Source organism: Prionailurus viverrinus, chromosome A1 (genome assembly GCF_022837055.1).
Source record: "Prionailurus viverrinus isolate Anna chromosome A1, UM_Priviv_1.0, whole genome shotgun sequence".
Classification (NCBI taxonomy): Eukaryota; Metazoa; Chordata; class Mammalia; order Carnivora; family Felidae; genus Prionailurus; species Prionailurus viverrinus.
In genome coordinates this window covers 194879324-194891589 of record NC_062561.1, presented here as the reverse complement: position 1 = coordinate 194891589, position 12266 = coordinate 194879324, and the positions used below count along the sequence as shown (strand labels likewise).

The window sequence follows — 12266 nt, the reverse complement described above, 5'->3', positions numbered from 1 at the left end:
GTCCAAGTCAAAGCACCTGCCAATCATTCCAGACCCTCTGGTTAGCCTTTCTGTCATTCCTCCCATTAGGAAGGAAAAGGCTTTACTTTCCTTTAAAGCTCCTAGGAGGGATTTCTAGGGTCTTCCCCCTCAGGAATTAGTTGTAGGAATAATTGGGCCAGTGGAGTGCAGGAGATATATCCAGCACAGCCCGTGCGCTCCTAGAAAAAGTGACCTAGATCAAGCAGCGGGTGGATGGAGGACTATTGTGGGGACCCCCTGCCACCTACTGACTTACAGCTGAACCCACATTTCCAGTAGCATCTGCTTGGCTGGGACCTGAGGGAGGGGGCAGAGAGAGCTGGGGGAGGCGGGGGAGGGGGAAGGGGGCAAGGGGTTGTCCCTTTCAGGACCAGGCACCCTGTATCATACCCCCCTCCCCCCCACCTAACTGCACACACAGAAAGGAGGAGAAGGTGAGGACTGGGAGACTGGGGGTGGGAGGGAGAGGAGGTCAGCTGTGAAACTCGGTGGGTATTAGCACTGAGCCTGCTGCCTGTGTGAGTGTGAGGGGGAGAGCGAGAGAAAGGGAGGGAGAGAGAGAGGCAGGCTGTGAGAGGAGAGAGGAGAGGAGAGGGGGAGCGAGCCAGCGCTCCGCCAGCATGAGGACGGGCTTCTCTTCCGTGCTCAGTTAATCTGGCTGTCAGTTGGTGTTAACGCTGCCGTTTAAGTGCTCGGATTCCAAAGGGAAACAGACAAACCTCCCAGAAGGAAAGAAGGAAGCAAGCAAGGAAGGCAGGAACTGCAGGAGGAAAAGAACAGGCAGAACAGAGCGAGGAATCAAGGGAAGGGGGGGAAATACCAAATCTATGACTGGACCTGGGCTTCTTTTTCGCCAATGCAAAAAGGAATATGCAGCACATTTTTGCCTTCTTCTGCACCGGTTTCCTAGGCGCGGTAGTAGGTGCCAATTTCCCCAACAACATCCAGATCGGTGAGTGAGAGGGGCAGCCTGGGGAGGGACTTTCTGGGTCTGGCAAGGTTTTTTTGGGGGGGTGGGGGTGTTGTCTGTGTCCCTGTGTCCCCCCCCCTTCTCGCTACAGATTGTGCTTGGTTAGAAAGCTGGGTGATAATGGAAGCTAGACTTGGACCACCAGCAGGGGAGGGGGCTTCTCTTGATCAGATGAGGGGCAGTGGGAAGTGTGCACACACACACACACACAAACACAGGTCCACACACACCACTCACACTCTATGCATGAGCATGTGAAATGGAGGAACCACTGCTTTGAAGGAAAGAAAATTCAGGCTGTAGCCAGCAAAAGGGTAGTGGGTGTTTAAAGGAGTTCACTCCATTGCTTCATAGATGGTGCCTGATTTCATTCATTTATATAAATATGTGTGGTGTATTTCTGTGTGATTAGCTATTAAATATGCATATATGTATTTAAATGACCGAGGGGATGATTATTTCTTGGCTGGGGGAGGGGAAAGAGACCCTATGAAAGAAGGAGTGAAGGGTGCTGGGTTTATTGCAGCAGCTGAAATAATGCCAAAAGACCCCACTCAAAGTCCAGGGGGCTTTAATTCCTGCTCTGGACTCCCCCAGCTGCCTTCTGTCTGCTGTCTGCCATGCTGGGCTGGTGGTCCCCACTCCTCAGATCCTGGAACTTCCTTTCTTCCTTCCATTGCCCCCTCCTCTTAGATTTTCCATCCACAGACATTGTCTACCTTTTACACACACACAAACACACGTACACCTAGTTCCCTTCCCTCCGCTTAGCTCTCCCTGTCACTAGGCTCTTATCCTCTCAACTTGGAGGCAGGTTTCAACATGCTGCATGCCTTTTTGTTCCCCATTTCCCTTCCTGGTTGTTGCGTTTCTAAAGGACCCCTCACCCTCCCTGTATTTGTGGAACAGCTGGTAGATATTGCTCCCCCTCACAATAATGGGTGAACGCAAAACAAATGAGAGCAATGACACCGATAACAATGCGTGTCCACAAGGGCTCGGGGCTTCAGTGTGACCAGCCTTTCAGTGCTGGATGTGTCCCGGAATGGAGCAAGCTGCTTTGCTGGGAGGCATCTTGGTTGGCTTGGGTTCTGTTTTCTCTCCCCTGATAGGGACATAGCTCCACCAGGGAAAGTTCCTGTGACTGGTAGTTTGTGTTCTTTGTGTGAGTGTGTGTTTGTGTGTGGGGGGGGGGGGTGCGCTGGTGGTGGTGGTTTTGCAGGTCCTGTTTTGCTGGGCACACATGTGCTGCTGTAGCAGTCTCTTCTGGCCTCTCCAGCATGCTGGCTCCAAGGGTGGCTGGAACAGCCATGGAGTAACTTGCTTTGTTTCCTGACACCTGTTAAGCTACATCCTGAAGTGTGTCTGTGTATATGTGTTAGTGCCTTACACCTTACACGCAAAACAAAACTTCCTGCCTCCTGAGACACTTCTCTTGCAGCCCAGTCTGTAGCAGCCTACCTCCCCACCCCACCGCCTCTTTCATTCATTACAGAGGAGGAGGAAGGGGGCAGGAATGTGTTTGGGGTGTGGTCACCTGGGGGGAGGGAGGGTGAGGCGTCAAAATCAAGAAGGAGGTTTTTGTTTTCACTCCTTAAAATGGAGACACATGAACATGTGTAAATCACTTGCTCTTATGTGTAGCATTGTTTATGTTGGTACCTACGTATTGCCCATAGTTCGCCGATTGTAAATGCTTGCCTTGAGATTTGTGGACTTGCTTTCTCCAAATGTATTTGTATATATCACTATGGGTATAAATGCACAGAGGTGTTTTGTGTACATGCATATGATATGTTTGCCCATGTATCTCTATAGATTTTTCATTATATTTAACCCCAACTTATTTGTTCAACTGATAAGACCATGATTTGTTCTCAAATAAAAGGTTAAAACATTACATTGCAGAACAAATGCTGAAAATATCACCGCCATCAGGTAGTACTTGATTCTACTTGTACAATCTCTAATAAAAGCCTTACAACCCATTTATTGGTTCTCAAAAACAAACACGTACCCACTGTAGACGAAGTTATAAGTACATTACGCTGGGGCTGTGATTCCTGTGGAAGCTGAGATAAACTTCTATGTAAATATTCATTATAGTTTAGTCTCTGAAAATAGCTGATTCCAGTTCATAGAAATGGAGCTTAATTCATTAACATGTCCACAGTAAATACAAAGGTAAGGGCATGTGCTCTTGCTTCTTGGAACAAGAGCCTCAATAGGCACCTTTGTTGTGCTTTTTACTAGAATAGAATATTCTTTGTACCCTCTTGACGTTCTTAAGCCCCCACATCTTTGAAGTCCAAGGTTCTACCATGCAAACATACACAATGGCAATCTCTTATGTAACAAGCCATTCCTAGGTAGCTAGGATCATGAGTGTCAAAGAAGAAGCAAAATACTCTTTGTAGAAGTCAAGGGTTTTCAGAGAAAATGAATAATAAACCTTAGAGGCCATAGAATACTTAAACTGTATGCAGGTCTTGCTAGGTCAAAGACCAAAAGTGTCAAAGCAAAAGGTTAGAGTGCTGGAGAAGCCCACAGAGTCCCAGAACTAGATTTCACCCTGCAACATTTGTGCCTGTAAGGCTCTGTAATGAGAAACGGGTCCAATACAGGGAACATGAGACACAGTGAGAGTTCACATGCACAGAAGAGCTTAGGCCACCCAGATGGTCACCCAAAGGAGGAGAACGAGAAATGTAGTTCTCCCGTTTTCTCTGACCTGATCTGGGTTGAGGAGCAAACAATCAGATGTTTGGGCAGAGTGATAGATGTTAGAGGCCTTGGCACATAAAAGCTCATCAGTGGAAGTTTAAGCCTCAAAGTCTAGCTGAGTCTATTTGAACTCATATCCCCAAGACTAAAGGCTACAACTAGTGGGTTTGGCACGGGGAGAAGAAAAGGGCCCATCTGGGGTGGGCTCTTGGGGGATTAAACCCATCTCTATCCCAGATGCTATGTTGCCTTTTCTTTCCTCTTAGGGGGATTATTTCCAAACCAGCAGTCACAGGAACATGCCGCTTTTAGATTTGCTTTGTCACAACTCACAGAGCCCCCAAAGCTGCTCCCCCAGATTGATATTGTGAACATCAGCGACAGCTTTGAGATGACCTATAGATGTAAGTAATTGCTTCTATTTCTGACATTTCTTTCTGCGATTAGCCAATGAAAGGAGGGCCTGTGAGTAGGTGGCGGTGTCACAAAAACCACTTGAGTTGTCATTCGTCTTCCTAAGAGAAAGCCCTCCAAGAAAATGGGGCCTTTTGAGCGATTCCATCAGTTGGTATTTTAGATCCTGGAATGCTTTAGAAAATGGGTCTGCTTTCTCACTGTCAGCTAACTTTAAATGCCAGCACAATCGGAGCTTGGGTTGACTGCATCTTCCCTACCTTGCAGAGGTTTTCTTGTTCAGTTGAGAGAGCTTCACACGTAAGAAACTTATGAGAGGTGTAGAACTAAAGATTCGAACTTGGAAAATGTGGTTTAAAATGCTTAAGCCTTTCCTGTGCTTAAGTTAAAAAGAGAAAATGTTACCTGTAGCTTGATTAGAAAGGGTATATGACAAGTTGTATATCTGGTTTCCCATTTTGGGAAATGACCAATAACTATTTTAAAATTGGTGCCTTGACTATTTCCAAAATGCTTTTAAGTGATTGCCTGCTTAAGGCATAGTTTGTTGGATGGCCTCTGAGCATAAAACAGAACAGAGGTGAACTCAAGAAAGAGAAGGAAGAGAGAAGTCTCTGACATATGAGTTGAATGCATTCAAAAAATGTGGGCAACAAAGACCATTTTGAGTTTTTCTGACAACTAGGACTGAAAAGGAGATTGTGTGGTTACCCAATTGCCATTTGAAGACAGATAGAAGCATAAAAATGAATCAGCAGAGACATTTTCCCTCCAGGGATTAAGCTCAAGTAGGGATTTATGGCATGGAGGTGTGAGCTGAATGGGCAAGAACAACTGGAGACCCAAAACTGGATTAAATTGGTACTGTAGGTTTTGTGTGCCACTATGGAGTTGGTGACTTCTACGGAGCTATGGATAGTCAAACACATAGATCCTATGGAGGATCTTCTATGGAACTATGGATAGTCAAACACATAGATCCTATGGAGGATCTTCTATGGAACTATGGATAGTCAAACACATAGATCCTATTTCCTTCAACTCTTTCCCACATTCCTTCATGGAGGACTCTCAATGATTTAAACTGAATGTGCATTGTGCCTTGAAAGCTCATATTGAGAATTTGGAATTCTTGCTATCCTTAAGACCACTCATAAGATAATGTTAATTCAAATTCCAAGAATTATTCCAGATTCCATTTATAGAGGATTTACTATATGTTAAGAGCTATAAGTATTTTATATACAATTTTATTGGCATTTATTATCATTCATTGAGCATCACTATGGCCCTTGCAGTACACTAATTTTCATGTGTTAGTTCATTTAATCCTCACAGGTGCCTTAGGGGGCACTATGTTATCTTCTTTTTAGAAAACTGAGGCTGCACCAATTTATATAACTTGCCCAGGGTTGCCGAAGAAATAAATGGTGGTCTTGTGACCCCAAGGTCCATGTTCCTGGCACTGTGATAGATACACTGATCCTTATGGTAGCCTGATCAGTTATGCTTAGATTACTCAAGAAGCAAAAGGGTGTTTCAGAGACTTTTAAGGCAGTTGCTTGATAAAGCACCTAAGGAGGAAACCTTATAGTGCTTCAAAATATAGCTATGATTTTACACCAGAGTGACCCATTGAGTAAATAAAATAGCAATTCTGCATTTTGATAATGCTGAGGTTGAAAATCTTGTCTACTGTGTTACTTACTACCCTTAAAAAAGAGCTGGAGTTTAATTGTTCCGTAACACCATCTCCCTGGAAAGCTAGAATAATCTTGAATAGGTATCTGGTTTTCAAATAACCTCCCATTCCTTTTACTATGTCTTAGAGTAGGTCTTTGAAAGGAGGATTTGGATGTGGGCATCAACATATCTAAAAATAACCTATAATTATGCATAATAGTTTGCATTTATATGCATATGCTAATTTATTTACTGAGGAGAGGCTCCATAGCTTTTGTCATACTCCAAAGCTTTTGTCATACTCTCAAAGGGGTCAGTTACTCAGGAAGGATTACTTGCTTAAGGAATCAGGAAAAATAAATGGGTGACATGTGTATTCACTCATACTGCTGAGAATTGTCCACAGCAGAACTTGGTGGCATGAGATGTTAACTGCTGTCCTGGTGTTGAGAGATGTTGACTGACAGGACAAGATAATAAAAGACAAAAAAAAAAGAAAAGAAAAAAGGAGGAAATGTTCTGAGGCAAAAGGTGGTGTTTCTGTATAGTTAGCTACCTAAGACTTGATCTGTAATAGGGCTGTTGGCCATTTATTGGGGAGATTGAAATATGATACAGTGTTAACCCATTGTAGTTAGTAAATCTGGAGTGAATGGATCTTGGTTCTTGAACTTGATTCCTGCCATATACCAGTGCACAGGTTTCTATTAATTTGGTCTTTCTTTAAATGTTTTTTCAATGCTACGAATTGAGATGGACCCTGGGAAAACTGAGATGATAAAAGGCTCTTGCTTTCAAGTAGCTTATAGTCCAGTGGGGAATGCTGCTGTGGAAATTGTCTAAGAAGCAGTAATGTTATCTTGTGCTTAGATCTTTATTTTTTTTCTCTTTAGCTCCAAGATCAGAGCCAGTGCTGGGCAATTTGGGTGGCAATGGTGGCATTGTAATTCCCAGCCTGCCTGGAGGATTCTCTGTTAGTTTTTATATGAGGCTAGGAAACATTTTGGGGCTATGTTCCCTATGGTCCATTGGTCTGGGAAAATGGTACATCTGCCCCAATTTGAATTGAGTAAAAAACGTCAAAGGGAGTAGAACGGTTTTAGGTGGGCTGCATTAACTAATCATTTATGGAAAACCAAGAAAAGCATTTTATTCGGATTTAATTTCATGTGCTATTTGGAAATCTGGACTAGTAGTTACCTTAAATTAACTGTCTAATTACCTCCAGAAAACAAACTAAATATTTGCTATTCATAATTTTTGCTGTCATTTGATTTTTTTCCTGCCCATTTTGCTATTCATTATCCCTCCACCAGAGGGTGGAGAAGGGAAGGGAGAGGAAGTATAATAGGAACTATGCCCGCTGGATGTGTTGGCAAGAGAGGATCAAAAAGGAACAGTGGTGGTTGTAGGGTAGCGGATGCAGGGAAGATGGAAGAGGAGTATTACTAATCCCAGTAGCTGAGAGGTTTGTGTCTTCTTTGTAATCAAGTTTCCTTGCTTTGCTTGTCTGCAATCCTTCAGGGATAAAGTCATTGAATCGGCAAAGGCCTTATATTCTTCCAAGCCTGGAGGGGTACGGGTTGAGCAGACTGTCCATAGTGATAGTCATTATTGACCAGATATTCAGCTTATCTCGGTGCCTTTGTGGTAAGTATAAATAAATGGGCAGATGAGAGATACTGATAGGGATTTCCATTGAAGGTGTGAGGAGCAGTTATAACTTAATCCCTAAGTTTTCACTCATGCATCCGTTCGTTCCCTCCATATACAAATGCTCAATGCTTACTTCGTGCCAAATGCTGTACCAGGTGCTGGGAATATAATGGCCAACAAAGAAGACGCAGCCTCTTTCCTTACAGTTACGGTTACAGTTTAGCCAGGAGGACCTCAAACTTCAGTGCATATAAAATTCACCGAGACAGCTTATTTAAAGCAAGACTTAGGGGTGGATTCTTAGACTTCTTGAGTAAGAATATTCCAGAGCTGGCCCTGGGGGGTGGGCTCCATATTAGTTAGTATGGGAATCACACTTTGAGCAATTCTTGAATCTAAAAAGCCCTCCGTTCCCTTAGCAAGCATTTTTGAGTCCTTAAACCCAGGCATGGTGTTAAGCACTAAAATTGCAGACAACAGTAAGACATGTTCCTTGCGCTGTAGGACGTTATCCCTCGTGAGGCTGTCCTGTAAAGAGAAATTAAAATGTACTGTTGTTTTGGAGCAGCAATTTGTGGGAAGTGTCCAAGATGCCTTAAAGGGTGGGGGTGGCCTCTCAGATAGTGGTGATTGAAGTGAGTCTCAATGATACATAGAAGCTTTCTCACAAGGTGAGAGGGCAAGAAAGGGATGAGGCAAGTGTGTTCTGGGCAGAGGGAATGACATGTGCAAGAGTAAAGAGGATACTTGACTTTGTTACTTTCTTGTTCTGTCCTCTTGAGATCTTCCAGGCTGGGCCTCTCATGTGCCATTTCTCAAATACTGCAGAAGGGACCCCAAATGGCATCCATAAGCTAGGTTCAGCACAATATTTAAGAATCATGGAATTTCGGGGCACATGGGTGGCTCAGTCGGTGGAGCGTCCGACTGCGGCTCGGGTCATGATCTCGCGGTCCATGAGTTCGAGCCCCACGTCGGGCTCTGGGCTGACAGCTCGGAGCCTGGTGCCTGCTTCGGATTCCGTGTCTCCCTCTCTCTCTCCCCTCCCCTGCTCATGCTTTGTCTCTCTCTGTCTCAAAAATAAATAACCATTAAAAAAAAAAGAATCATGGAATTTCACATCAAAATTTGGGTATCTTAGGCTCTTTGAAATTTTAAACGATGTAGCAGTATTAGATCTCACATCTATGTAACTCCAATTTGCTGGGATTGAGATGGGAGTATTCCCACCATCCATCTAGATAGTTTCTTTCCCAACCAGCCCGTTTGTCTCATTTTATTTACCTAGTTGGCTCCTGGAGGCATTGTTTTTATGCCCCAGTTGGTTTGTGCTGCATTCTTGCCTTGATATGTGTTTATAGATCAGCTGTAACACCAGATGTGAATCACTGTCCAGAAAGATCACAAATATCTATTGTTTGATGTTGCTGAGAACACCTGGCAAAGGTCTGTACCTCTGACACAAACGAACAAGTGTCTCTAGGAGTCAGGGAATCATATAGCATAAAGATGCTGAGAGCCTGAATGGCAAGCAGGTGGGGGCTAGTTGCCTAATTATGGTAGGTTTCCCTCTTTTATAGACCCATTCATGAAGCCCACGGGGATCTAACCAGACTTTAGGCATTGGTAGTAGACGGACAGCATCTTAACTCTTGCCTAAGGGTCCCTCATCATTTTTAGAATTGTAGACTGATAGTCAATTGAGTTGTTTTGATTGACCTTCATAGTGTTCTTTAAAATGTGGTATAAAAATCCAGATTTCTGTCTTCTCTAAAAAATTTAGACCATTGGGCAACCCCAGACCTACATTCCTTCTCAGCTTCTATGGTCTAGAGCTGAGAAGTGCTGTCCAACTTAAGTATAAGGCATAAACTCTCACGTTTACCAAAGTCCTCACCACTCCCTGTTGTACATAAAGCACTGTAACAAAATTATGCAGCTTGCTGAGGCCTGTGAGCAAGCTGAGGTGCTCATATATAATTTATATCCTTCAGCACCTGTCATTTCATTGTTTCATTCAAATAATATCTGTTCTTCACTCTATAACTAGTAATAGAGGACACAAAAGATATGTGAATTCTGCTCTAAAAAAAAACTGTATGTAGTAATAATTAAAAGAATGGAGGGCTGGTGCTGAGATAAAGTTAAAAAAATTTTTTTAATGTTTATTTACTTTTGAGAGAGAGAGAGAGACAGAGTGCGAGTCGGGGGGGTGGGGGCAGAGAGAGAGAGGGAGACACAGAATCCAAAGCAGGCTCCAGGCTCTGAGCTGTCAGCCCAGAGCCCGACACAGGGCTCGAACTCACGGACCGTGAGATCATGACCCGAGCCAAAGTCAGATGCTTAACCGGCTGAGCCACCCAGGCGCCCCTGAGATAGAAAAAGTTTATTTGGAAGATCTACCATGTGACAGATACTTCACCTATGTTGTCTTTGAGTTTTTGGACAATCCTAGAAAGTTATTATCCCTAATTTGTAGATGATGCTATTGAGACTGGGCAGGAGTGTCTTCCCCATATTCTGTGGTGGAGAAGGGCTGACCTAGTATTTGAAGTCAGCTTTGGAGACTGCAAAACTCAGTGAGCTTTCCCCCTTTCAAGACACATAGGGACACAGAAAAGAAAACTAGCAGTGAAAGAGTCCAACGCAAAAAGTGCCACGGTGAAGTTTATGATTGGGGGTTAAGAGCTAAGGTTTCTGAGGCAGAAAGTGGCTGTGGGCAATAAGGAAGATTCCTCTGCGGAGGTTGAGCAGGCACTGAAGGGTGGGGCATGTGTTTGTTTTGATGAGGTGGAGAGTTCAGAGTTTGCCTCCTGCATCCCCTCTGTGCTCAGTTAAACGGCCGATGTCTGCATTTGTCTGGTTGATGTTACAAATCTGACTGTGGCTTCTCCATTTTCCTGTATGCCTTCCCTTTAAGACATGCAGGCATCAACATGTATCTGCATTTTCACTTTTGATTCTTTTCTAATATTGCTAATCATAAGCTTTTTGGTGCCGACTTTGTGAACACTGCTTCCTCTGACTAGGTTGAAGACGGCTGAAATCAGCCAGATTGCTGTTCTCCACTCAGATGGTCAAGATCAATGGTTAAGATTCATTCATTTGTTCATTCATTCAAAACTCTATTATTACTGCCTTCTATGGAGCACATGTACCATTACTACCCCCTTCCAGACCCTAGAAGACAGAATTTACTGATTCAGAATTCTTTCCCACTGAGTGTAGACATGGCCTTAAATTCTTTCTTTCTTTCTTTCTTTTTTAATTCTTTCTCACCATAGCATTACAGGCAGCTACTACAAATTGGTCAGAGTTGAAGTTGATGCAACAGATAAAATCCATTTGCCAATGTAAGACATTATAGTAGGAATTGAGGAAAATAAAATGCATTAGGCATTGATTCTCCCCTGAAGGGGCTCAGTTTCTTATAGAGGAAATAGGCATGCACAAAAAACCTGATATAAAGAAGAGGTTCTCTCTCTGTCTCTCTGTCATGCGCGTGCATGCGTGCACGCACACACACACACACACACCAAGTTTGAGGCAGTGAAAAGTATGTGAATTGAGATTTGAAGACATGGGTTCAAATTCTGGACTAACTTCTGGAAACAAGCATGTGTGTGACTTTGAACAAGCACTGCCCCCATCCTCATTTAGAAAATATAGCTCATTGCACTGGTTGTTGTATGGAAACCAACTTGACGATAAATTTCATATTGAAAATAAATAAATTAACTTAAATTAAATAGAAAATACAGCTCATTTAGAAAATAAAGCTCAGGGGCGCCTGGTTAGCTCAGTTGGTTAAGCATCCAACTCTTGATTTCAGCTCAGGTCACATCTTGTGATTCATGGGATTGAGCCCCACGTCAGGCTTTGAGCTGAGTGCGGAGCCTGCTTGGGATTCTCTTCCCTCTCTCTGCTCCTCCCCTGCTCATGCTTTCTCTCTCAAAATAAATAAACATTTAAAAATGAATATGTAACATAAAGCCCATATGATTTCTAAGAGTCATTCTAGGGCTATATTTCTATGGTGAAAGTGTATAGAAGACTCAGGGATAAACTATTTAGAGAAGACTCTCTTGTATCAGCCACTAGATTGATTGAGAATCTAAGGAAGACTCTGAACTTTGCCCCCACCAAATTACACATGAAGGCTACATTTTGTATGCCAGTGCAGGGGTATTGAGCCCCCCATGAGCCTCAGGTACATTCATTCAATATTCAGCAAGTGTTTACGGAGCGCTTACTAATGTGAACAAAAACAGAAGACAGCCCTGTGCTCATGGAGCTTACCAGCTAGTGAGAGATGTAGGTATCAAAGAATTGTACAGATGAGTATATCATGATAGGTTGTGACAAAGATGTGAAAGAAAGGGCCATGGTTCAGTGAAAGCATATTACAAAGGAATCAACTCTGGGCAGAGGGATGAATAGGTTTTGAGCTAAGAACTGAAGGGTTTTTAGTGATGTGGTGCTGGGAATAGGAGGCATATTCTAGAAGCCTCCTGGACAGAAGCCTGGTGGGGAGGACGTGAGGGGTGAGGGGAGCATAAGGCTGGAAAGGATGGCAAGGGCTAGGCCTTGTGTGGCCCCATTACAGATTTTGATCTTTAACCCAAGAGTCATGGGAAACCCACTAAAGGTTTTAAGCAGAGAAGTGTTGCGGTCAGATTTCTGCTTTCTCACCAGAATTCAGATGCTTGAGAGCACTTTGCCACTTTCATGTTCCCTGAAGACTTCCTGCGTATGTAGAAATGACCTCTGTGCCTTTACTCTTGTTGCCAGTTTGGGA

General features: G+C 43.5%; 1 protein-coding gene across 4 annotated transcripts in view; it reads left to right on the top strand.

Annotated features, from left to right (window-relative positions):
- The first annotated feature begins 891 nt into the window (after positions 1 to 891).
- GRIA1 (glutamate ionotropic receptor AMPA type subunit 1) overlaps positions 892 to 12266 on the top strand; it is a 299786-nt gene continuing 288411 nt past the window's right edge. For all 4 annotated transcript variants that reach the window (XM_047860502.1, XM_047860492.1, XM_047860474.1 and 1 more), the window contains exons 1-2: positions 892 to 973; positions 3982 to 4119. In XM_047860502.1, the coding sequence (XP_047716458.1) occupies positions 892 to 973; positions 3982 to 4119 (220 nt within the window). The remainder of the gene's footprint in view (positions 974 to 3981; positions 4120 to 12266) is intronic.